The 27,676-nt window shown below is 37.0% G+C and overlaps 1 protein-coding gene across 1 annotated transcript; it reads right to left on the bottom strand.

Annotated features, from left to right (window-relative positions):
* Nucleotides 1-17,779: 17,779 nt before the first annotated feature.
* On the bottom strand, nucleotides 17,780-26,005 carry LOC134528092 (uncharacterized). Its single transcript, XM_063361346.1, has 2 exons — nucleotides 25,896-26,005; nucleotides 17,780-21,703 (listed from the first exon to the last, which is right to left on the bottom strand). The coding sequence occupies exons 1-2, from the start codon at nucleotides 25,921-25,923 to the stop codon at nucleotides 18,864-18,866; spliced, it is 2,868 nt and encodes a 955-aa protein (XP_063217416.1). The 5' UTR covers nucleotides 25,924-26,005; the 3' UTR covers nucleotides 17,780-18,863.
* Between the last annotated feature and the right edge of the window lie 1,671 nt (nucleotides 26,006-27,676).

Genomic DNA, 27,676 nt, shown 5'->3' with positions numbered 1-27,676 from the left:
TGTGAACTATAATAGTTTTTACAGCTCTCAGAAATTCCAAGTACTTTAACTCTGTATCAAAGTTACCCGCTGAATTTCGCAAAATGTTTTTTATAACAATGAGTTATAGTAATACTAGTGCGTTTATTTCCTTTAACCAGGTCATTGCTAGTAATTATGGACTCTGCCTGTCTTAAAAAAATCTCTTATTAATTTATACCGTCATTTTCTTATTTCTCCCAAAATACACATGGGCCCTCTGTTCTTTGGATGAGTCTTGCAATGGAAAATATTTAAGACAACCTAATTAATTTACGTACCATCCATATATTAGCCATTTAACACATCACCTTTACAAACGGCCAATATTGGATTCAATTAGTACCTTAAGACACTACTAAATACACTAAGAAACGATGATTATAATATGTATTACTGTAGAACACCACAATATGACAGATAATTGTGTGGACCGTCTATATAGATAGCCAACGTAACGAAGATACTCGACAGAATAGACATAATGAACGAAAATACAAGTTCTTCGTTTCTATCTGTCAGTTATTTAAATGGTTTCTTTATTAGCGACTAACTGCCAAGACCGGCGTGATTTTCTACACGGACGCTGCAAGCAGCCGCTTTTTGTCCATGTTGGCGAAGTGTAGTGTTTGTGTCATGGAAACAGCATGATATAGGATTTTTCTCACCTGCAGATAACTTGAGAATATCATGCGAACAAAAAATGTGAGCGTGTATTTCAGTACTAGCCAAAGATGTGTAACATCTAACTTCGGTAACGAGCAAATTCATATGTTGTCATTTTGCAAATATACTTAAAATACGAAACTCAGGCATCGGACCCGAAATTTAACCTAAAATTCTTTAAAATAATGCCAAGTGTGGTAAATATGTGCAAATTATGTTTTCAACTACATTACTAGACGCGAATCACAAGTCCTTTCCGCGCCCACCGCTAGAATTCGCTGCTGGAGCAGCTACTTCGATTATCGAATCATACTATTTGAAGAGCGAAATTTAAAACTACCTATATAATGAAACGGCTCCAATAAAAGCAAAACAGACTTGAAAAAAAATACTAAACGCCGGCTTTGGACCTGATTTTCGACAAGGAATTTTATTAGAATAGTGAAATTACATCAAACATTTTAATATAATAAAGTTTCCCTTTGGTTTTGAGAAACTTTGGTTTGCGCCATCCGCCACAGATGACAGCAACGTGGTTGTTACACATTTCTGTTCCTTGACTTCCGTCGCATTCACGAAATTACTCCAACCATAATGCCATATACCAAGTGCTAAGATGTTACCCATGAATAAAAAAATATTGCTAAGTCTGCATTTGGGTCAGTGTTGTCAATGATCTTGTTTCCGAAGTTTTATCTCAGGGTTTTTGCGATAAGAAAATATGGATTTTGCTTTGACACGACTCTTTTTATTGACTGCAAGCCACGGAGTTTGGAAAAAACCAAGCTTTGCAATCCGACGTTTATAGCCACGACAGATTATTATTTTGACAAAAGTTCCACTTTCGATACAATAATCTCACATAGCACAAATATACGGATGAAATATCATGTTTATAAGCTTACAAATTTACAAGCAAAATGCTTGGTTTATTTATTCGTACTTGGAATTGTCTTGTCAAATTCGTGAAAGGAATTGACTGTGTTCAACGGCGGGAATTACAACTCATAGTCCTACTTACTGGCGATCAACAGGCGTGGTTTCGGGTGTTGCAACAACAAGGTGTAAGCGAGGTTGGAAGTTGCTCCAACTACGATTTTTTTTCCTAACCTAACTAAAACTAAGTGTATTTTGGAGGGGTCCGGGTTAGGGAGGGACCTAGGTGCGTCTCAGGCCGAAGCCTATACGCCTAGTCATGCTGGGATTAGCCATGCAGGGAGAGGGTCGCATGCATCATGTGCTAGGAGGGGATTGGCCAGCCATGGCAACGATTGGCGCCATGACTAACTCCCCTCACTCTTAAATCTAGACTATAACTAGAGATAGGTTGGGCCCAGGTAAAACCTGCATAGACACGGGGAAAACCCTGGGCACATTCATGCGGGATGCAAGCGCCCCTGGTGGTGAGTGGTTGCACTGACCACTCACTCCGCCGCCAGTCAGCACCTAAATCCAACTACGTCACAGCACGCCATCTCCCGACGACTCCCGACGACTCCCGACGACTCCCGACTCCACGCCGAGGTCCGCCAGTCCGGTCGTAAACATTCAATTAGTCCCACCGGTTGTCTTGACTGAGCTGTCAGACGGACAACCAAGAAAAAGAAAAGAAAAAAAGAAGACGCCGTACGCGAGGTCGGTACCAAGCACGTCGGTGCAAGCAGTTTACGCCAGTCGATAATCAGCTACTACAGTTAGTTAGGAGATTTTTTTTTTACGACGCAGACGTCGAACAATCAACGCGCGGATTGGCGATTTCACGCGTCGCTTCACGTCGTGAGTGGGAACTCCCGTCGAGCGATGAATCGTGAAGTTTTCATCGGCGCCAGAGCTTAGACCAGGCGCGACACCCGAGTTGCGGCTCAGCGGAGGCTTCCACTGTAAGTCAAGTCGCAGGCAGTCCGCGTCCGGGGTATTCCGATGTTGCGAACGCATTGAGGGCGTAACAGTCGAGTGGGGTCACAAAGAGGAGGGCGGAGGCAGAATCAACGGGGCCCGAGCACCAATGGGGATGGGAGAGGGGGAAGCGTGTTTGAGTAACTAATTACTGTTTACCAGGAGGTTGTAAGACGCCTAACGATGAATATAACAAACACTTTGATCTGTGCTATTAACCGATGATTCTAGCAGCGAGAAATTAAGTGACCACAAAATAATTTACACTATAAATATTCATAATTGCGTAACTACAAAAAAAAAAAGAAGCAAATATGCCAAAAATAACTTCAGGCGTACTATATATATATATATGTGTGTGTGTGTGTGTAGGTGTGTGTGTGTGTGTGCGTGCATAAAAACTAAACTACCAACGGTTTTGCAATAAAATTATAAACTATTAAAAAAAAATAAAAAAATATTTTCGAAAAAGCATAAGCACAAAATTCAATGTATCAACAAAAGATTCCCAGTGACGCAAACTTAAATTTCCAAAAGGGAAAAATTTTCACAGTTTTTGATTAGAGATAAATATGTTTAGAGATAAAATTTATGAGATACAAGCGATTTTAGTAATTATAAGCAAAGTTATTCGTAAGGCGCCTGAGGCGTCCTTTGAAAATTGTTGAATACAACAAACACTTTAATTTTAAAATCAAAGTATGTTCCACTTATGCAGCTGTATTTCAAATGTTACTCTATTGTTACATTTCCATTTTCTACTTTATACACATCTCTAGTGAGTAGGCTAATGTTTGTGCTTCATGATACGTTTGTCTCCAAGGTATGCATATCTCTTTGGTGTAACAGATTCAGTACGTGAGTGATGAACGTAACTGTAAATAGGATTTTTGTGTCTTCCCTGATAATAGGACAAAAATATATTGATCATAAAACTCACTGAAAACCTTATAAGTCAATTTATGCGATTATTTTCAGATCACTTATACAATTTATAGTCTTTATGTATTATTAATTATGTGGTTTGAAAAATTGTTATTTAAGTAATGGAAAGGGGGGGCCGACAAAAAGGAATTTGTCATTGGCACTTTAATTTCTGATGACGGTCCGGATGAAGGGGAGATGTAAACACTCAAAGACGCCACATTGGTATCAACAATTTTCATGTAGTAACAAAGTTTTGTCGTCTTATAGTATTATTACGGTTGACATTTCCTAATTTTTTTTTCAATACTAAATGCTAGTGTTTGATTCTAACGGGAAGTTCACTGGAAAACCTACCAAGATTTTTTTTTTTTTTTTGCTTGCCAATCTCAGATGAAAGGTTCACAGTCGGCTCAAAGGCGAAAGACGTGCCGTGCCATAGCTTTCAAGACATGCGACTGGTAGCGGAGTGAAAGAGCTGGAAATATTTCCTGCTACTCATTTCAAATAACGACTCACTCTGCCGTGCACTGGAGAGTTGGGAAGTCCGAGATCGTTACCACGTCTTCCCGCGCAAACTCTTTGAGAGTTGACTTGATGTAAGTTTTTGGACATCTTTGAGAGTTAACACCAACATCTCCAGACTAAGTTGTAAGTGATCAGGACAAACTCATTAAAAAAATATGTTTTTCATCATTTTGTATTAAAGTCGTTTTTTCGTGTGTTGACGGCAAAATCGCACTGTCTTCTTAGTATCCTTCTGTCCGTGAGGATGATCTGATAGCATTTTACCTCCGTATACGAAGAGCCTGGACATCACCGGATAAACTGCTATGACTGCAAATACGTTGATAGTTGATAATAATAGTGCTAATAAATATTGTAATTTGACTTTATGTAATATGTGTCAAGTGATGTGATACCAATTGATGACTTCATAAATTAGATAAGAATATTCCAGAATACACTAACCAAGCCTACTGCTTATTAACATGATGTTTTAAACGTTAATCCGAATATTTTTTCTAGTCAACCGGAATTTATGATTTAATTCCTGTAGGCACTGCAATAATATTATTGTATAGAAAATGAACCACTTAAAAAAAATCTAGGATGACTAGACACATATGATTTTAAAAGTAGGTCCTTTAAAAACTCTTTTGGTTTAGAGACAATGAGAAGAATCGTGTCAAAGCAAAGAGCATGTTTTCTAATCTTCTTCAACATAAAAAAACACACTTAAGCCTTTTCTTTGACAACACTGACTCAAACACAGTCAGAGCATAGTTTTAGTTTTACGCTGTAATTTTTTTTGTAAGTAGAACAGAAATAGTCATGTAAAATTACAGATATTTGTAAATTTGTACATTTATGCTTTGTGTTGTCCTATTACCTCCAATAGTAAAAGTTATTTGTAAACCGTTCCCTGAATAGCTTTCCAGTATTAACTGCGCATATTAATAAGCATGGTAAAACAAATTAAAGTCAAGTTGTAGAATATTCGATTATCTTCTCCATGGGTTAAAAAAATGCTTGAATGAAACATAAATTAAAATATAACGTTATGCGCCAATTTTCGTAAGAAATGTTCCGTGCAAAAATAACCACAACCATGTCTTGTACTATGTTACAATATCATCCACCTAATATTAAAAACTTTTTCTTGTGAACTTGTTTTCAAAGGAATCTTTTGTAAAAGTACAGAAAATATTTTGCTAATTACTTGATACTCTCAAGTTATCTGCAGATGAGAAAAAAAATCCGACATCAGCTCACCCCCACGTGAATAACGTATGTAACTGATTATAAGCAAAGGGATTGAAGAGTCGAAACACGATCTTCCTCAAATGGTTGTGATTCGAAGACGCAATCTGTGTCCATCGCATGGGCAAAACGCGCGCTGCTGTGGGAAAGGTCGGTGCTTGTCTCGCTCAGATAACAGAGAACTGACCAGCCGTCACGGGCGATGACAAATGTCTCTGGTAGAATTAGGTAGCCACAAATTGCTTGCCTTCCAAAGTAGTGGTTACATTGTTATAAAGTCTGAAAAAAAACAATACTCTTTCTTCCACACTGTTATAAATGACAGAACATTTGCGGACTATTCAATGAATCTTCGCAATTTCAAATAACTGAATCTCCTAAGAAACTACGCTGTTTTTATTTCCTAGTTATATGTTTAGTTCTAGACAGAGGTGGACAAAAAACAGCGTTCTCAACCAGTTTTTGGAAGTTTCGCGAATATACTAAGAATATTCTTTTGGATCCATGTTCAAAGTAAGTGAAATCAGTGTCCGTATATTACGACGATAGACGTAGACTTACGAAGATCCCTGGATAATTTGTAATCAGTGTCCACGTAAATTGAAGGTGCAAAATTTTAACAGTCCATTTAGGTGTTTACTTGTTTATAATGAAACTCGTAACTCGGAACACCAGCGTAGTTTCTACGAAGATCCAGTTAAGAGTGTAATGCAATAAATATGTTTACTCATAAATTTTGTGTTTTCGTCAGTGATTTAAAATGAATAAAGACTTAAAAGTTGCTAGTTTAAAATTGGTTTTATCAATTCAGTAAGAGTGTATTTTACTGCCATAATAATCTTATGGGACAAATTATTTTTCAGACCTTGCATGAATTGATAACACGAAAATTTGTATTTTACAATTAAGAATAAACCGTTTGTGTATACTCTTTATTTTACAGTTATTATTTTTAAAGATAATATTCAGTAATCAATAAAAAGTAGGTTTTCCCAAAACCCTGAAATTTCACGTTTATAGGTGTTTTCTTTTTGAAACCAAGTGATTATTGATTTACGACTGATATCCTATAATTAAAGAGTTTTACCTCAAAGGCCACATATAAAGTTTTATTTAAAAATTGTATACCACAAATGTTCATGCAAGGATTGAAATAAAAGAATAATCCTTAAGTTTCCAAAAACCATTAAAAATTATTAAACTCATCTATAATCAAACTACCCATAGTTTTAAATTAATCTTCTTTTGGACATACGCCATTGTTTCAAGAACCATTCAAAACCGCACCAATGTTATTTATTTATGAATTTGTTTAAAATCATGAGAGAAAAAAAAAATTCATCTGAACATAAAAATTTAAGATACAGAATTACGAATAACTCATGGTTTATTTGATGTGAATTCTACGATGAAAAGTTTGTGAAATCACGGTTATTTCCAACAGCGTAGGGAAGCTAGTCGTGGAGACACTGCTGGCGTCCGTGTCGTTTAGTCCGAGATAGGGTAATGGCAGCATTGTCCTCGAGCACACACTGTCCGTCCCACGGTGACCGTGGTAACCACGGGAACACACAGCGGTGTCCGAGCATCTGAGCAACGGGCTTAGCGATGCAGAGCGTGAATATCACTTTTTTTTATTCTTTATTTCAAAGCCTGGGATTAAAAGATTGCAGTTGTCGTATGAGCGTCTCTTCAACGGTGCACGTGACTCCGCCGTCACGACGTGTTCTCGTCTCCTCTCCCGGGAGTTGCACAGAACTGGCGGATCATTACGTTGTGACGTCACGTTAGGTTACCAGTGCCCAGTCTCTTCCTACCGCAATAGTCTCCCCGAGATGTCCGTAGATCTATACGGTCTGGTTGCATTCAAGAATATATGGGACAATATTTTTTTTTTTTTTTTTTTAGTACGGGAAACCACTGAACGTATTTATAACCATATATATATTTTTTTTTGGTGTGTTAACATCTTAGCCCACGGTGCGGTGGCTTGTACTCTGTCCTGATCGACATGGCCGGATTGTACCAGGTGGCCATCAGTTGGCTACTCGGGCCAGGCTCGGGTCCTGGGCTAAAGTCTTTAACTGTCCAATGACCTTAATGAACCCTCTGAGGCCAGGGGCTGGCTCTTTCACGGGGCAAGGCTGCGATGGAGCAGTTGGCTGCACTGCTGATGCCCGACCCACCTGCATGTCCGTGGCATTAGGGGTTGCCTCTAGGAAAACTGCTAGGGTCGTTACCACAACGCCGAAATACCACAACGCCGAACGTACAATAACGCCGAATACCATAACGCCGAATACCAAATTGACCGCAACGCCGACAGCAAGGAAACTGCTGTGTACCACAACGCCGAAATACAGTAACGCCGAAAAATGTTGCTGCGGGGAGGGGGGCCACAGGAGCAAAATGATAAACAACTGAATGAATTTGTGTGCTAACCTTACCTAACCTAACATTTGTGACAGTCCTGCAATGACATTTTTTGGCGTTAATGTATTTCGGCGTTGTGGTAATTCGGCGTTGTGGTGATTCGGCGTTGTGTTACACAGCAGTTTTCTAGCTGTCGGCGTTGTAGTCAATTTGGCATTCGGCGTTATTGTACGTTCGGCGTTGTGGTATTTCGGCGTTGTGGTGCGTCCCCCAACTGCTAGTGGCTGCTTGGTGGGCGAGTGAGGGGGGGTGGGATGGGCTGAGCGCCTGGAAGCAGGCTGTTCCTGTCATGGAGCAGGCTGTTCCGTCTAGGGGCTTTTCCCCTTTCCTTTCTTATGGCCCGAGTGGTGTTTCTTCGGGGGGTCTCTGGGACAGGGGTTGGCCCCTAGGCCGCTATGGGTTGGCGACGACAGGGTAACTCCACTGTCGGCCAGCCACTAGTAGCTCTGACAATGCTGGGTGGCGGGGTTGCTCGGAGCGTTTGTACAAGAAAATACCTTTTTTCAAGTTGACTTTCCTTTTAGCCGGTAGGGTAAAAAAAAAGCGATGATTTGTTAGAGCGTAACGTTAAGTGTAACACTCATAAGTGGGATACTGGGAGATTACTATAAAACGAATACAGTATACTATACTTTATTTGTAAAAGGAATCGAAATAGTAAAATGACTGATATTTGTAAATTTTTACAATTACTTCAAAGCAATTCTATTGTTACGAAAAATGTTTGCAGTAATACTGGGTTCGTTAGCCAAAGTTATTTGTAAACCGTTCCCTGAATAGCGGTCCAGTATTAACTACGTACATTAATAAGAATAATCAAACAAAATAATGTCCAGTTATTGAACATTCAATTATCTTTTCCATGGTTTAAGAAATTTAGGCTTGTATAAAACATGAATTAAAATTTAAAATTATGCGTCAATTTTCGTGAGAAATACTCAGTATTATCTAGAAAAAAGTAATAATATTTGTTTTAAAAATTTAGAATATTTTAATTTTATTTTAGTATTACAAACTATTTCTTGGCAAACTGGTTCCCAATAATCTTTTTTATAAGAAAAAAAATTATTTTCTGTGTAGAATGTCAGACAACTGTAAGATTCTTTGCAGGTTTTTTGTCGCCATATTGTTTTTTTTTTTACCATGTAATCATCCAATTTGGATTTTCATCGTGTAATTTATTGTTTTGGTTTTATCGTTCAAGTGATATGTTGAAGTATTTTTTTGTTTTATCGTTTAAGTGGATCATTGAAGTGCGAAGTTTAATTTTTTTAACGTGCCATTAGATTTTTGTTTTGTTTTTTATTGTCCAGCACGACACGCGAAGACTGGGAGCATGCCGTTGTCCGCTGCTGTCCGCCGGAGAACAGATGACGGCCGTCTTTAATGGTTGCTGAAAATGACACCCCGCCCGCCGAAAAGGAGCCGCCGCCCGCTAAGGCTCACTGATAAGACTTTTCATTAGGTGGGGCGCGGTGTTTTAACCCCTCGTTCCGGCTCTGGGGTGCTTGAGAGGACGCTTGGGGGGGGGGGGGGGAGAGAAAAGGGCGGTCGCAACCGCCTCTGAGGACCAGCCACTCCCTTCACGCCCGACGACTTCCTGGCCCGCGGACCACGCCTCCGCCTCTTGACGATCACCCTGGCTCTTTGCGGTCGCAGAACCACGAGGTCATCTGCTCCCCCACTTAGCGGAGATGACGAATGGTGGGAGCGGAGCGGAGAACCTCCCTGGATCTCTGCGCCGGGAATCGGCAATTAATTGCCCACGTCAGAAGACTTGACGATGTGCGACATCCAACATCGGCAACGGGGGCAAATTCGCGTGTTCTCGTGTCGCGAATACACTTATAACATTTAAAATCGGACTTGGAATTCAACTTGGAATTCTTCAAAATAATGACGAGCGTGATAAATAACAGCAAATTGTGTTTATAACTACACATCTCGACGCGAAACACACCTAGTTTCCGCATCCGCCGCTAGAATTCGTTGCTGAAGCAGCTGCGTCGACTTTCGAATCATTCGATAAGCAGACGTAAATTTTCAACTATTTAATTAAATGGCTCCGATAAGCGATAAAAAGACTTAAAAAAAACCGACTTTGGTCCTGATTTTCGACTCTGAATGTTATTAAAATACTGCCCATCTTGTTAAAATTCATTAAACAGGTAATACTATAAAGTTTTCCCTTTGCCTTTGTGATCCTTGGTACGCGCCATCCACCACAGATGGCAGCACCGTGGTAACACTTTACTGTTCCATGCGAATTCCGTTCCATCACGAAATTACTCCTGCCAAATGCCGTACACCGAGAACTAGAATGTTAACACACACACAAAATTATGAATGTTTTTTTTTCTTGCGCGTTGCTTTGGTGCGTTGTTGCGTTCAATGGATAGTTTATAAACTTCATGGTGGTAATAACACTCCGTTATCGGACGATGGGATGACGACCTGAATCACTGCCACACGAGCAGGCGACTTTGAACGGGGCTTCTGATATCCAAGTCGGGAACCGAAGGGCACATATCAAAGGAGCCGCCCTTAACCCATCCCTGGCAATGACCCAGATACAAAGCTGTCATTACATGGGTCACGTGCCACGCCTTGCAGACGGGACTTTCCTGCTGAATGGTTTTCACTGGATATATCCCTTCCCTGGAACTTGGAGACCGATGATGCCAAATGTTCTTTTAACGATCGCATTTAGCTCTTCCTCTTTGCAACTGAGCCGAGGATAGAAAAAAATCAGCGAAGTTAATTAAACTTTAGTGAAGAGGTAGAAGGCGCCTCCTACGACAAATATATTTGATAAAGATTTATGTCTCCTCCCAGATCATTACTTCATACGTACGCCCCCACACGGTTAAACTTGCTGAATATTTGAGTGGTTGGACTTCCAAGAAAGGAAAAAAAAAGTACATACATCGCATACTTTTTTACATAGCTGGTGTAGATGCATTTTTATCGTTTTGGCGCAGTATGGATAAGGAGACAGAAATAGAATATATGTATAACTGGACAATTTTACTGGCTTCTATGTGATACGGTCTAATTTCTTCCAAAATAAAATATTTAATTTTACCTAGCTTTTTCAAATTATAAGAATGTTTATGATTTTAAAAGGCTAATTAAAGTTATTATTCCATTTGGTTTTCCTTATCCATGCTGTACAAAAAATGTTTTAAAATAAATTTTGCTAGCTTTTATGCAAAATGTATATACATATATATGTACATATACACATACATTTTGTTTAAGTTCAGCAACTCAAAAAGTAAACAAGTTTAACATTGTGGAACGTAATTTAAAAATAATTATCTGGAATTGAACATACCACCTTAATAAGTGAGTTTTAGGATATAAGTTAGTTATCGGTTTTGAAAGACCTGACGCCGACAAAGTCCTCATAAAATGCGATTTAAGCTCAGATGAACCATCACACACGGAGGTTTAGTGGAGCGACTTCTGTAGCGCCGTTGGAAGACTATCTGCTTTCGGCGCGTGGGGCACTGGGTTTGAGTCCCGGATGGGTTGAATTTGTAACAGTCTAACTAAGTCACAACTATTGTGACAGTCAGTAAAAACTGTCTCAATGAAAATAAACCCAATAGTGAGTCTAGAAATAAGAAATTATGCTTCGTTTGGAGAGTGGATTGCTGACTACAAGGTTACAACAATAGGCGTTGGAACGCCACTTCAATAAGATTTTTGAAACATTAAAAATTTAAGGCCTACACGAAGAAGAAAAAAGAAAAAAAATTAAAATGTTTTACTCGAGCAGTAGGTTTTAATGTTTTTGCTACTCAAAAGGGATTTTTTTTGGTACAGTATACCTGATTTAGAACCACAAAATGGTGCATGTATTCAAAATATTAATAACGCTGACCGTATTATTATTAAAAAATTAATTTAATTGCTACAAGAAACTTACCAGGCGTGGATGGTTGTATAAAATATGTTTACCATCACGAACAAGAAATTAAAGTAAACTTATTTAAGCTCAAGTACTCTAATAAAAATATATAATCTTTGCATGAAATTAAATTAAATTCATGTATTGAAACATACACGTTCTAACTATAATGAGATAATTTTAAACGTAGACGCATATACAATTAAATATGGCCAGAAATAAAATAAGTATTTTTTTTCAATTAATAAAAAACTAATATATGGTAGGAAACACAGTTAATTCACCCCATAAAACAATAAGCACAGTACATACGAACAATACGAAGAAATTAATAGCGCAGGGCTTCTAGGACGATTCAAAGATACACGAGTAACGGTAACAGCGACCCGTCGCCAGATTGAATCCCGTAGAGGAAACAGACTTTCACCGGGTGCCGGCCGTTAAACAATCGATCTGGGTTAATTAATTACCAACCACCTACTTGCGTTGAGAGGCGAGGCAACGGCGTGCGTGCAACAACCGCCCAAGCCACCGGGCCCAACCATTAAACCTGTGATTACTCAGCTGTTTCATCGCGCTTCACGTGAACCCATGTCGACGGGAGCAGAGATCTCACTCAGGAAGAGAATTCAAGCTGATCCGAACACTTTGAAAACATTACCCATTCTTCTATTTCGTTTGCGAGACAATCAAATACGAAATACGATGGAATACACGAACATTCTGTAAATTTACAAAAAAAAATATTCATTTGGAAAACAGTTGCAAATAAATAGTTTTGTAAAACTACAAGATGTGTATTGTAACTTTGTACAACACGTAACTTAATACTCTGCTATTCAGGGAACGGTTTACAAATAAGTTTAACTATTAGAGGTACTGGGATAACAAAAAGCATAATTCACTGGGTAAGAATGTGAAATCAGTATTACTGCGATCACTATTTTGTAGTGATACAGTTTTTTCCATATAAATTCATAAATTTACAAATATCTGTAATTTTTCATGAATATTTCGGTACGATTTACTAACAAAACCTATATTGTGTCGGTTAATTACTCTCAGAGATATTGCCTCATGGAATATTACATAATTTCTTTTTCATCGTAAAATCGAGTATTTTTAGTGGCTCTGTTGGAAAATCTTTCGCCGATGTTGGCACCATGCGCAGGAGACAATAGTCAGTGAGGGGAACATGATAGGTAATTGCTTTTCCCGATAAGTCCTACTTATCCCGAAAAAAGCCAATACGTATTTCTAATATAAACTTAAAAATGGTAAACTACTTGAGAAGTCTTACTGCCAACCAAAAGAATCAATCATCAAATGGACCGAGAGAAACTAAAAAAAAAAAAAAAAATAAAAAAAAAACATTTTCAGAATTTTATTATTATTTTCTCGGTATACGGCTTTTGGTAGGAGTAATTTTGTGAATATCACGGAATTTGCATGTATCGGAAATGAATAACAAATGGCTCGAACAAAGGTTTACAAAGCCGAAAGGAAATTTTAAAGTATCAACTGTTCGTATAATTTTAACAAGATGAAAAGTATTTTAATAAAATTCCTGGTCGAAAATCACATCCAAAGCCGTGATTCGGTTTTTTATTTTTTTAAAGTGTTCTTCGCTTTTATCGGAGCCTTTTCATTATATAGTTTAAATTTTCGTTCTGCTAATAGAATGATTCGATAGTCGACGTAGCTGCTCCGGCAACGAATTAAAGCGGCGGGTGCGGAAACTACGTGTGATTCGCGCCAAGAAATGTTTTTGAAAACACGTGTGACTCGCGTATATTTACCACTCTCGGCATTATTTAAAAGAATTAAACGTTGAATTCAGTGTCCGAGTTTCGTACTGCAAGTGTTATTTTGAACACGATAACACGCGAATTTTCTCATCACCGAGGTTACATGTTCACACATCACTGGCGAGTACTGATAGACCCACTCATATTATTTTTTTTAATTTCCAGAAAGTCGCCGCAAGAAACGCAGTAGCGGGACGGCGCATGCGCGGGCAGCATGCCGCGCCATCTGGCCCGCCCCATGCCACAGCAGGGCCATTGTCCGTGGTCGCCTCCATCAGCGGGCTGCGGGCAGCCTTTATTCCCTCTGGCTTCTGCCGCGGTAGCAGGGCTCATCACAGGGGAGGAGAAAAAAAAACTTTTTTAAGCGAATGAACGAGCTACCCTCCACCCTAGAAAAAAAATTAAAAAAGAAACCAACTACCTATCACGGGACGCTCGTGAGAAGAAAAAAAAGTTTTGCTTGAATACATTTTAATATTTATTGATTCATAATCCCATTATGAGCCCACGTTTTTAACTATTGTACAGAAAATTAATAAAAAATAAATTCACACCCTTGAAAAAAAAAATTTTCAGTCTTGTTTATAATAAATTATTATTTTAGAAATAGTGGCTCAATATTTTATTTCGTATGGACTATTGTTTGTCGGGAGCGATAAAATCAGGTAAGTGTATTCTGATGCTTAATGTGTGTACAACCTAAGGGTATTCCAAGTGTCCATTGGTTGTGCACAAATTTGATATTTGCTACATGTTTAACATTATAAACTACACTTAAACGTGAAAAGCATTCCTGATTCCTACTTATATACTAATATTATAAAGCTGAAGAGTTTGTTTGTTTGTTTGAACGCGCTAATCTCAGGAACCACTAGTACGATTTGAAAAATTCTTTCAGTGTTGGATAGAACATTTATCGAGGAAGGCTATAGGCTATATTATATTATCAATAACATAAGGGATCCTTACTAAAAGTCCAATTTAGAATCAAATGCGTTAGAGGGGGTTAGATACAACATGCAGTACACGTACGAAGTGTGTGTTGACAATGCCGCAGGCGCTAGAGTTTATTACCTATTGCCTATAAACATTGTTGCCATATCATTCTTAATTTTCCCATACAAGTAAAAAACACCCATGTGATATTAACAACGAAGCAATCAGTACCCTCATAAAAGTTCAATTAGTATTTAAATACTTTTTATTACTTTAAATCGCCAACCTAAACTATTGTTTTTTTTCCTCTCTCAGTGTTTAATCTGTTTTTTATTGCCCTTTTTTTCAAGTATATATATATTACAAACTTGAAACTTCACAGTAATGTTCCTTATGTTACGCAGGATGACATTTTCCGAAAATTAGATCCCATGGGCGGTTAAAACCAGGCAACAGTGGGTACTTTGTCTGCATGAGAAAAGGATTTTGCATTGTTCGTGCCTTCTGCGTCTCCATTGCAACGGGCATCGCGCGGCAGTGGCGTACCCACAAGGAGGGGCATGTATAATGGGCGGCGCAAGAGTGATCTGCCTGTAGACTGCCGTAGCGAAGTACGGGTACATCAGTTGTACGTTGCGTGCAAAAGTCGGGAAACCATCGGTGCTATCCATTTTCTCTTCGGTATATTATACAGCATTGTAATAAATTTTCACTGAATTTTTTTTTATTTACCATTACTGTAAATGGGAGATGTGGCTTAATTTTTTTCCATTAATATAGCCGTGCGAAGCCGGGTCGGGCAGCTAGTTTTACATAATTATGCCTGCATAAGGTAAAAGGAGGAAGAAACCTAACTAAAATGTCTACGATTCCTTTCTGTGTTTTTCAATTATTATTACTGGAAAAAGTGTTTTGGTAAAAGTATTTTGGTATCCCACTAGCATTTTTAACGAATAGAACAATACAAATATATACCTTAAATAAAATCTTCAGAAAATTGGAATATATAATTCCAAAATACTTATTTATAATTGTAATTATGTATTTTAAATAATTATCATTGTCCAATGCAGGGGCACCACTAAAAGAAATTGACTATACCATTATCTTGTTTTCGTGTTATATAATTTTTTTTAATACACTATACCAAAAATAAACCCTGTAAATACTTACGCATTTGTTTAATAAATGAAACTCCGTGTGAAGAATTATAAATGGCAATGTTACGTACCGTCCAGTAAGGCAGTGTAACCACACGAAATTTACGTGGAAAAATTGTCGCTAGTCTACTCATTTTATTTTTTCACTCAAGGACTTCAGGGTACCGATGCTAGCTCACGAAGTTGAACCTTAAACACAGCCTTAATTGGAACCTTCGCCAGCTAGGGGAATCTTCTAAAAAGCTTGGAAACTATCAAAATCATCATCCCTGTTGGAAACATTTACACTCTCAGAATTAGACTTCGCTAATGAATAACCTCGCAAACCACTGTCAGCTCCGACATGTAATTGTTGTAGCCTGCTTACTAAACTAGCAATTCGTTTTCTATCTCCTCGTAATGTTGTCAAATAGAGATACAGAATTGCAGCTATAGTTTCTTTTTCGGAGTTTGTACCAAATAGAAAAGGGTTTGAGGGGGGGGGGGAGGGGGTAGAAATGATACTTTCACTTCGACGTAACAACCAAGGACGTTCATATGTTTAAAAAATGGTTGCTGATAATGTTAGTGGAAATATAAATCTCGTATTTCTAGGAGAAAAGATAATTCATGGACCAAATAAACGGCAACGTTTTCTTAAACATATCATAACAACATATCTTAAGCATATTATGGACATATTTGATTGTTCGTCAAAATAAGATAATTATAATTATAATTGGTCTATATACATGTAATGATGTTGTATTGATGAATTGGTCTATGGTTTTCTTAATTTCTTACTTTATGGGTAGTCTAATAAAACGTCGAAATCATACATAAATATAAATATCGTGTTTTGAAACAAAACAAAACATGTATACGTCTGTGTTCTACCTAACCAATCCATAACTAACACCATTATTACCAGTATTCAGACAAAACTGACAAATCAATATTTATTTGATCATTAATACGTTTTTATTTTTCTTAGAACCCATCACAAAATATTTTAACTCATATCTTAAACTCCACAAAAAAAATCAAACGTGAAACACAGAATTTGGTGTACACTGCGATGTTGTTACAGGTTTACACAGTTTCCATAAAGGGTTCAGTTTCTTTTTTAATCGGCTATGTTTGGGCGTGTTCGCTTCTCGATGCCTTGTCGGCCGTCTTGAATGACGTCACGTCTGCCATCTTGGAATCCGCTCTTATGAAAATCTGTAAATATTAAGCTGTAAATTCATAAAAAAAAACATTATTGATTTAATTATTCATTTAATTTGTTTCCGTCCTTGGTTAAATGCTTGCTCGATACAAAAAAGGTAATTTTAGGTAAAAAAAAAAAAAAAAAACCACTTGATATAACATGGTGAAAAACTCTGAAAGCTGCTTCGATTCATCATCCACCATCCACCAGTAAGCTGCTGATGCTAGCTTGGAAGGCTACGTGGCTACGAGACTACTTGGCTCTAACTGACTACAATAGCACCATTCAGTGGTGAGAGTTAATTTATCTCGTATTACAGAGGATACGGTTTGGAATCCTTCTTCCGTTATTCCCATTGTATTCGGAAATTACTCAGAGAAAAGGCTTCGATTTGGTTTGTAACAGGAATGTCATGGAAAATTTATTCCCAATATTTAAACAATCGAGTAAAATAATTATCTCAAAACTAAAATTAACACAATATGGAGCTGAGTATATTAGAATGTTTTACGACGAGACGGGTACTACATATAATGTATATAAATATAATAACTGTACGTATAATAGTAGTATATATTATAAGTCATTTACATGTTATGTGATATCGTTACATTGTTCTGTAAGTTTATGCTCCTTTACATCAAGCGCCTAAATTAACGTCAAATAAAAAATATTTTTTGAATAATTTATTTTCAATTTTTTTTTTTAAAGAGAAACTACATTTATAGTGATAGAGCTGTATCAACGAACCACCGATTCACTTTTCGAAAAATGGGTTTCTATATTGGATTAAAAGTTAAGAGTAATAGTTATATTTTGCAGAATTTATCTCTTGGAATACAAAATAAATTTGGACCATAATGTGACAAACTACAAATGAAACTCGCTAACAATCGAATAAAAAATTAAGAGCAGTAATAAAAATGGCAGGTAAATTGCTTTGAATCATTCCGCTTCTCAGAAGCTTGTATCAATCATTGCTGACTTCAAAGGCTGCGAACATCATTATTCAGAGGGTTGTGAATTTAGGGCTGTCATTAAGACCGTTGGCCAATAAATAAAGACCTTGTAGTTCCAGTTTTTTATTGTTACAGACAAGTCGCACACACATTTGGGGATAAAGTTGTCAACAGAGCACTTGAATTAAATTTGTAGTTCTACATTTATTCGACAGTTACAAAATAGAACAAACCGGCTGGTAACTTTTCTCTTTACCTGCTTACCATAGTTTAAAGAAGTCTCAAAATAGTTGATAAAACTATCAATTTTTATGCCATAGTTAATTAAAAATTGTAATTTAAAATTAAAAAAGCAGGAAACAATATTACTCAAGTACAAAAACATAAACTTATATAAAATCTGTTGTAAACAAGATTTATTCACTCTGTGTATCAACATTTACTTAGTTAGTTATAACCCAATTAAACTCTAAATTTCAAATAGTGGAAACTTCAAGTCAGTGAGATTGGATTGTTAATTTGTTAAAATTACTCTGGTTTGGTTGTGGATTCATATATTTATTCCAGAGACTAAAACTCACTGATCTATGAGTTCTTTCGCTCAATTAAAAGTGAATTTCACAATACACCAATTTTCATGGGGATCTGTTGAACGGAATAGAAGTTGATGCACTGCAACACCATCTAGTGATGAGTTACAAAAAATGGATAGCTTAAAACTATATCCACGAAAAAAACACTCTGATGTGCCAAATTTCATGGTGATCGGTCAAACGGTGTCGGTGTTTAACGAAGTCATACATCCTATTTTATGTATATAAATGAGAAAAACTTTTGTTATTAAAAAAACTTACCTATTATGTTTTAAAATAAGCAAAAAGTGTTATATATAAAATATATATAAAATTGATTTTCACAAGGCATTTTTAATTACGAAAGATAAACAAATAAAATAAATTGTCCAAAGCGCTGCTGTTCGCAACGTAGGTATCGTACCAAATTTCAAAGCAAGAACTATTTTTTTGCTGAATTTTATCATAGACTTCAAAACCAGGTACGACAACAAATGATTTTTATTAACTATTAGTTTAGTTGTATTTATATATTTCAAAAACATCCATTACACTTTTACACCTACTATCGTACAGAGTTGTAATATAGCTGTAGTGATAATTATATATTTGTTATTACTTATTGGTTGCTTTCCTCGTTTGTTTCAGAAATTTCGTAACTGAATTCTTTATTTGGTTTTGTTTTAATTACAAACTTTTTGGGATATTTTTTGTTGAGTTTCACTTCTACTGAACTGGAATGTTCTTGTTCCTGGGATATTTCGGTCTCTGAGCTTTGTTGATATTTCAGCATAGCATGAACTTGAAACGGTTGTTTAGGTTGAATTTCAAATTTATTATAGATAGGTATATTTGGATTCGGGGTTCTGTTTATTCTGTTAATTTCTATTTCTTCATAACTTTCAAGATCTTGTTCTTTGGATGGTTCAGACTCGTCAGGGATTTCTTTGGTTTTTGACTTTACAAGAGTCCCAATTTTTCGTTCAAATTTGTCCCGAAGTTTATGAGAAGCCGTAATTTGGTCTAGAGTTCTGGTCCTGTTTAGGTGGGAAAACTCTATTTCTTCAGAACTGGCAGGATCTGATTCCTGTGATTGTCTTAACTTATAGACTGGACCATATTTCGGCTCAAAAGTTGCCTTAAACTGCTGTGTGAATTGACGACGAGGTCCATTAGTAGTAAATAAAGCTACAGTCGTGCTTTTGTTAAGTCGAGGTAAATATATTTCTTCAGAAGTGGAAGGATCTGATTCTTCAGATAACTCAGACTCGTGACTTTGCTTGGTTATTGACGTAAGCAAAAACTTAAACGGGAGTCTAGGTTCACGTGTAACTTCACTAGTTACTACTGGAGCTACTGTCGTGGTCCTGTTCAGTACAATGATCTCTGTTTCTTCTGAACTAGCAGGATCTGATTCTTTAGATGCCTCAGATTTCGAGCTTTGGTAAGATTGTGGCTGAAAACTATTTTTAAAATGTTTTCTGGTTTGACGACGTTTTTCTTTAGTCGTTAATGGAACAACAGTCGTGGTATTCTTAAGTTGGGCAAGCTCTATTTCTTCAGAACTAACAGGTTCTGATTCGTTGGATAGTTCGGACTCAGAACTTAAATTCTTTATTGACTGAGAATGTATTTTAAACAAGCGAATAGTTTGAAGGTGAACAGTAGTTGTAGGTGGGGTTAAAGTCGTGGTCCTTTTAGGTCGAGTTACCTTTACTTCTTCAAGACTTTCAGGATCTGATTCTTGTGATGCTTCAGACTCGGAGCTATGATTATTTTTTGATTCAAATAGAATCTCATACTGGCGTCTAGAATGGCGACCAACTCTAGTGGTTGTAGGTGGATTTGTTGTCGAGGTCCTGTTAACTGGGATACGGTCTATTTCTTCAGAACTTTCGGATATCGAATCTTTTGATATGTCAGGCCTGGATTTAAGTTCGTGTTTTAGTTTGTCTCGAGAAGTGAAACCATGCAAACTGAAATTTTCTTCATTATTTTTTCTAAAATTCCTTTCAGGACCTTCGAGAGGTATCTTGCTGTTTTCTGAAGGACTGATACTATTTGCAGCGGGCTCAAGCCGAATGTTCCCAGCAAGATGGTGCATCCAAGAATATATATGTTGCCTTGCACCAGGTGTTAGTTCACGAGCATGGATTACCAAGAACTTCGCGAACACAGCAATTAGCCTCTTCACTCGCTGTTTTAAAATGTTGATATTACCTCTGTAATCCTCTTTGATGTAAGAAATTAAGTCTTCTATGGCATCACTATTCGTTAGTAGAGGGCCATGTGGGCTAAGAAGAAGTGTCTCTATCATGTCTATGTGATCTTTCGCATGATGCGCTGAAGGAGATAGTAAATTAGGTATGATAAATGCAATATTACTTAGCTTAGTGTTGGATTGCGAAATAGGCACTGTTTGGGTTACTGTGGCTAAAATACTCGAGGCATTAGTTTGTATACTCGATTGTGATTCTGTTGGAATTATTTCTGTAACACTGATGTTTGAAATTTCTGTAGCGAGTTTTGTCGACAGAAGAGCGACTGTTGGGGTTTTACTTGAGTATTCATTTCTACTACCCTCAGATTCAGAAATGTTTCCTGAGCTGAGTTTACTTGATGTTTCTAGCAACCCGTCTGCAACAAAGTGTGTTGTAATATCACCAGCAGATTCCTGTTTTGGAGTGACAGAGGAACTTTCTAATTGTATTTTCTTATACGAGTCATCAAATGTTTCTGTCGCGGATGATGGTGGACTGGTTAAGTTTTCAGTAACATTTGCTTTCAGTGTCGAAGATGGTTGACGTGTGGTGGATTCTGTATTAAGTATTTCCCTTAGTGAGGACAGCGTACTTGCGTTGGATCCAATTGTAATTGCTTTCGTTGACGAAGGCGATAGGCTTATGTCGGATTCAGTAATCAGCTCAGTTGGCGAAGGGGATTGGTTAGTGTAGGATTCAGCAATGGTTGTTTCCTTTGGCGAAGGTGGCAGACTTGTTAATGAGTCAGTTATTTCTTCCGTCGCCGAGGATGGTATATTGGTAGTTATTTCTTCCGTTTGAGTGGGTTGAAGTGTGGTATCGGATTCAGTTACAATTTCTGTTGGTGAGGTTGGTAGAGTTGTGTACTCGGTAGTAGTTTCTTCAGTCGGGGAGGTTGGCGCGCTCGTGTCGGATTCGGTGACTGTTTCCGTCGGCGGAACAGACGGACTTGCGGGCAACTCGCACCCGGCAGTGGACGGGGACTCGCACGACTGCAAAGACGAGTCGAAGTGGAGGCCGTCCGGACAGGCCTGCGCCACGAGGTCTCCAAAGATGCAGATGTAGTACATCGTGCAGTTGGTGCTGTCTGGCAGCAGCACCATGGAGAAAGATGCAGAATCTTCTCTGGGGCAGGGTTGCAACGGTATTGCAAGTACATTCCCCAATGTGAAAAGCAGCGTAATGCAGATCGTACTGACTGTGAATAAAAAAAAAATTACATTGTTAAGTTAGTTACGGAATTTGACTTATAGTTAATCTGTATAGGTCTATATTTTACCACCAAGATACCTTTCGCGACTGTCAATATTGATTATAATTATATATAATATTGTACTAATTTATCTAAAAAAAAATCAGACATGGTGTCCAAAATTTTCTGCTTTTCAAAAGCAAAAATCTTTAAACTATTGTATCCGTTGAACATTTGTGGCAGTTTTAAAGTGTAATACAAGCAATGGAGTATACATATAACCAAAATTCTTTGGTATAAACTATAAAGCCAAGTATACTTTAAGAAACACTTGTGAAAATTGCACATAGAGCCGTGATGCAATTTAATTATAATTTTTTTTAAATAACTACACAAATTAAGATCGAAGTTAAATGTTTACATAGGCAACTGCCAGTCTCATATGTTAGATCATATTTTCACTAACCGAGCGCAAAGGTGAGAAGTTAGACTCGCAATCGGTCTATACGTTCTGATTTCGTTTTCCCATGTTTTTACGAAATCACTCCATATGAATGCTAGGATAATTGTTTTACTTATGACATTGCTGACTCCATCGCCTATTTTCCTGACTTGCGTTTAGTATATCCGTCTCTTATGACATCGTTATTATTGATGACTCATAAAACTATAAGAAAAGCTGTTATGCATAAATATTCGCAATAAATGGCCTAGTGTTAGTGATTGGTAACAAACACTGAAATTGATATATGTAGTTTGGTTTTCTTAAGCTTCTATGATTTTTATAGTTATTTGGCAAGTGAAAATTCTGATTATTAGGACAAAAATACAAAGCTTTCAAGGCGAAATAAAAATAAGCATGTACGGTCATCATCTACAAGTAATAATATTAATATAAATGCTTAACTTACATATAGCAGTGACCTAAAAAGTACTTTTATGAAGGTAAAAAATAAAGTAAGTTAACTCTTTGCTACTCTGTTATTTATGAATTTTGTCGGATGGCAGTGCCTCTGTGTCAAATAATTTCTACATGAAACATTTCTCTCAGTGCAAACGCACAAAACACATCTAGTTTTCAAGCTTAGAATTGTTTTCAGTAAAATACAATTTCTTAATTTATGAGACTGTTGATGGAATCGACGATCTTACAAAACCCATGCTGTAATTCATTTGTGACCTCAAAAAATATAAATTATTTTTTTTTATTCGGGCTTAAAGTATATTCTACAAGGAGGTTGTTAAGGACTGTAACACACAACGATAGTGAACAAACATAACGAGGAAAAATTAGTCCCAATCTATAGTAAGAACCATCCCAGCATTTAATGGAGTCATTTCAGGAAAACAAAAAGGAGGGGGGGGGGGGGGGAGAGAGAAATTGAAATCAGGATGGTTCAACTGGGATTCGATCTCAAGTCTTCTTTAAAGTGAGTATAGTGTCTTACCACTGCACAACCATGCTCCATCATTAATTTAAGTCTGTATTCAAAAACTGAACATATATTATGTGTAGCTGGAACGTGCATACGTGAGTAATTTACGAGGAAATAATGTTTTCTCATTCAGTGCCATTATGACACTTCTTAAGGTAACACATTCCCATTAACATTTAGCATGTAGGTACTTAATAATGTTATGAGGACTATAGCGTCTATGCTGGACAGCTAGCCAACGCACCTGCCTGCGCGATGCAGGTATCACCCATAACTCTATTACCGCTACACATCATCACCGACAGGACCAACTTGATGAGTCTAGCCAACGACAGGTCGTGCCTTGACGCAGACTGGACATGCCTATCTGAAAACTGCACATGTCGGCTACGAACTGAATGTACCTTGCCGCCGATTACGTTACTGGCTTCTGAATAGACTTGCCTAACTACCAACTTGATGCGTCTTGCCACCTACTGGACGTGCGTTAGCTGGCCTCTGAATTATATGTGCCTGGCCACAGACTGAAGATGTCTAGCCTACAACTACTGGATGTGCCTGACCACCAACTGATCGTGTTAGCTCTACCAGAAACTGGAAATGTCTAACTACCCACTGGACGAGACTAGTCAACAAACTCAATGTGGCTGTACCCTAATAGATGCCTGACCACTGAATATACATGCCTGGCCATCAACTAGACGCGCCTTGCCGTCTACTGGACGTGCCTGACCGTCGAATTCATGCCTGGCTAAGGACTGAATGTGCCTAACCACTGGATGCGCCTGGCTGCTGATTACGTGCCTGGCTACTGAATATATTTGCCTGGTTAAATGACTGTTCTTTATAACTGGCCTAAAAACACGTGGAAATCATGTAAAGTACTCGCTTCGCCTTCTAAGAAGACTGTGGAAATCGAGAAACGCTATTAATTAAATTGTTTGTAGTTGTAGTACTTTTGTAATAACTTTTTTATTTGTAATTTTGTTGCTTTATTTCTCGTACCTGTCATTTTAATTTTAATTTTAATTAAATTAATTTTTTAACCTGTAATTATTTATATTTTGCATCAAGCTAGTATCTAAACAAGGAGATATCCATCCAATCAATCATTATTTTAACAACGATTTTTTTAATGTTTATCAGAATTTTCATGAATTTCTAGTTTAATAATTACAGAATATCAAGGTGGTTACCAAGACGTTCGAAAAGATTAAGGATGACATGATAGTTTGGTGATTGGCACTCTAATATGACTCAGCACAATCTAGAAAATGGCGTATGAAACATGTGACACTAGCGATCCTTATATCGATTACTGAATACATGTTGGAAAGCAGTGTCCTCTAGCTGACTATGTGTGTTAACTAGCGCCCCTGGTAGCTAGCATTGAAAATAAAAATGGCGAAAACGCTGTTATTCCTTAAAATTAAAAATAAATTAAAATTCCGAATATGTGTGTTTTCTATAGGGCTATACCTTATTTAATGTATGTTATTCAATACAAAGTCCGAACTATCAAATTTCAAAATTACTTCTATACACTTATAATCCTATGTTAGACATGATAGGTCCAGAGATTGAGTGGTCAAAGCACTTAGTTGATGGACAGAAGTTTAGGTTGAATTTTCCGACTTGCGAAATAGTTTTACTTTTTTTATATATTTTAAGGAACCACTATATAAACTAACATAAAACGATTTTTACAGTAGAAGTAGCCAATACTGTGAAAAATATAAAAATATGTCCATCCACGACGGTAGTGCGAATCGTAGGCGACACTAGTTGAACTAGCGAACCATCGGTCAGGATTGCGGATGAAAAATACGAATTTTACTGAAGATCGTCGAAGAGGTTCCGATCGTAAGCAACGAGCGGCGGAAACGCTCGAGCATGGCCGAATCCTTAGGAATGACAAGACCCCACTAAGCCACCACCAAAATCGTAGTCCCATAAGGATGACATTGCGCCAGACTCTGGCATTATATACTACTTATCTATATATAAGAGAAATACAAATATTCTTAGCCCTATTTATGTTTTGAAATGTTTAAAAATTCATTCTATTTCCTTTACGCTTTAATTTTCAAACAGTCATCCCGATTTTAAAGTTTATTCACGTAAAAAAAAGTATGGCAAGTGTAATATTGTCCCATAGTTGATATTTAAAATAATGTTTGCTGTCAACAATTTCCAGTAACCCCACAGTGTGTGTTGTCACGATTTCTGATAGATTCGTACACGGAAGAAAAAAAATTCTGTACTTTTACAAAAGATTCCCTTGGAAACCAGTAGCCAAAAAATAGTTTGTAATACTACAAGAAAAATATTGTAAATTTGTTCAACACACGACTATGTTTAGTTTGTCATATATGATAATACTGAGTATTTCTTATGACAATTGGTGCATAATTTTATATTTTAGTTGTTGTATCATTCAAGCAAATTATTATAAATCATAAAACAAATAATCTAATATTCAATAATTGGATTTTATTTTGATTTATAATGCTTATTAATGTGCACAGCTAATACTGAAAAGCTATTCAGGGAACGGTTCACAAATAAATTTAACTATTTGAGGTACTGGGAAAACACAAATCATAAATATCCGAGGTAGAATCCGAATCTAGATTTACTGCGAACACTATTTTGTAGCGGATACAGATTTTTTTTCATGTAAAAAGTATAAATATACAAATATCTGTAATTTCACATTAATATTTCTGTTAAATTAAAAAAGAAAATTACAGTGTACTCACCGCGCATGGTTTCACTGCGTCCTCTCATTCGGAAGGGTTCTCATGCCCGACCAGACGCACTCTGTTGCGTAGTGCTTGCTCTGCTGCGCTCGGCGCCTGATTCGAGGCCTTATAAACACGCAGCTCCGGCGAGAAGAAATTACGAGCCTTATCAAGGTGTCAGCAGGCTCAAACACTGCGGCGTTGAAGGATGCAGAATTCCGAGGAAAACCCGCAGCCCTGACTTTCGAGAGCAACGTGTGTTGCCGGTGAGATTATTTACGCACGTTGACTAGCCGAAAAATAAATTGCGCACGAGTAATACTTCACTTCCTGCCGTTTCCGACTGTTTTCCGATAAATTTGCAGTAGAGTCTGGCACCGCATCGTACTGCTGAAGGTCAAAGCCAAGTTGTATTCGGAGGCAGAACAATTTACTGAAGACCTATTCTCACTTATCTATCTACCCTTACGCAGAAAAAGGAAAAATTCTGTATTATACAAAATATTCCTTTGGAAACCCGTTGCCAAGAAATAGTTTTTTATACTACGAAAGCTATCGTAACTTATACAACAAATGGCTATGGTTATTTTTGCGAATATGAAATACTTTTCTCAAGATAGTACTAAGTATTTCTTACGAAAATTTACACACAATTTTATATTTAAGTTGGGGTTTCATTTAAACATATTTTTTAAACAATGTAAAAGATGATCGAATATTAAACAAATTGACTTAAATTTGTTATACCATGCTTATTATGTGCGCAGATATTACTGGAAAGCTATTTTGGGAACGGTTTACAAAATGACTTCAAATACTTATTGGAGGCACTGGGACAACACAAAGCATAAATGCCCGGGCAAGAATTCGTACCCAGTATTTATGCGAACATTCATTTATAGTGATACATATGTTTTCATGTAAATGTACAAATTTATATTTATCTGTAATTTTACATTAATATATTTCTGTTCCTTTTACAATAAAATTACAGTTTATACTACTGCAATTCAAACCAATGTTACTTACCAAATTTATCAAGTAAAATATTCGAGGAAAACGTTGATAACGAATGCAATGACATGATTATTTTACGAGGGCTTTTCGCTGCATGATGAACTTTACTGCCACATTTGTACTCCATTCACATAAAAGTGCACTAATGGAAATCACAGTTAATGCACAGATTTGAGTTGGTTTTATTTTTCAACGAAACATTTACCTCAAACCAAGAAGTCTTCGTAGATAGCTGGATATTCGTGATTCCTACTTCTCAGCCAAGTGGTTCTTTGTAAAAATGTTAAACAATCACGTGAAAGAAAGCAGAGATTTTTTTATTCTAGACTAAACTAGGTTTTTTTTAATGATTTTTAATATATTCAAGATCATTCTAGGTGAGGTGATTTTACCTGTATGTAATTGTATGTACATAGCGAAAAAAAGCAACGTTCGTGAGTGGGACACACGATTCAAAGATGGTGGTCCTGATGACATGATTCAAGATGCCGGAAACTTCTAGAAAACAAAATGGCATAATCCAATATGGAGGAATCAAAAATGGTGGAATCCAAGATGGTGGTCGTATTAAAGGTTGTGATATTACCGTAACTAACAGATCTGAAGTTTACCGAAGTAGAAGGATAGGTTAGGTTAGGTTCGGACAGTGTTATAAATAATAACTCTTTTTTTTACGGAAGGGTAGGTTAGGTTAGCGTTATTTTAAATATTATATGACCGTAAAATATATAAATACTTGCAATATGGTGTTTTTTTTCCCTGAGCGATCGATAAACTTCCGA

The sequence above is a fragment of the Bacillus rossius genome, chromosome 1 (assembly GCF_032445375.1).
Source record: "Bacillus rossius redtenbacheri isolate Brsri chromosome 1, Brsri_v3, whole genome shotgun sequence".
Taxonomy (NCBI): domain Eukaryota; kingdom Metazoa; phylum Arthropoda; class Insecta; order Phasmatodea; family Bacillidae; genus Bacillus; species Bacillus rossius.
This window is presented reverse-complemented; position numbering and strand designations above follow the sequence as displayed.

Bases quoted from the DNA above. Each gene is read 5' to 3' on its own strand.
- LOC134528092 (XM_063361346.1), bottom strand. From the start codon at position 25,923: ATGAGAGGACGCAGTGAAACCATGCGCG. The intron at 21,704-25,895 runs GTGAGTACACTG...TTTTATTCACAG, and splicing joins ACGCAGTGAAACCATGCGCG to TCAGTACGATCTGCATTACG.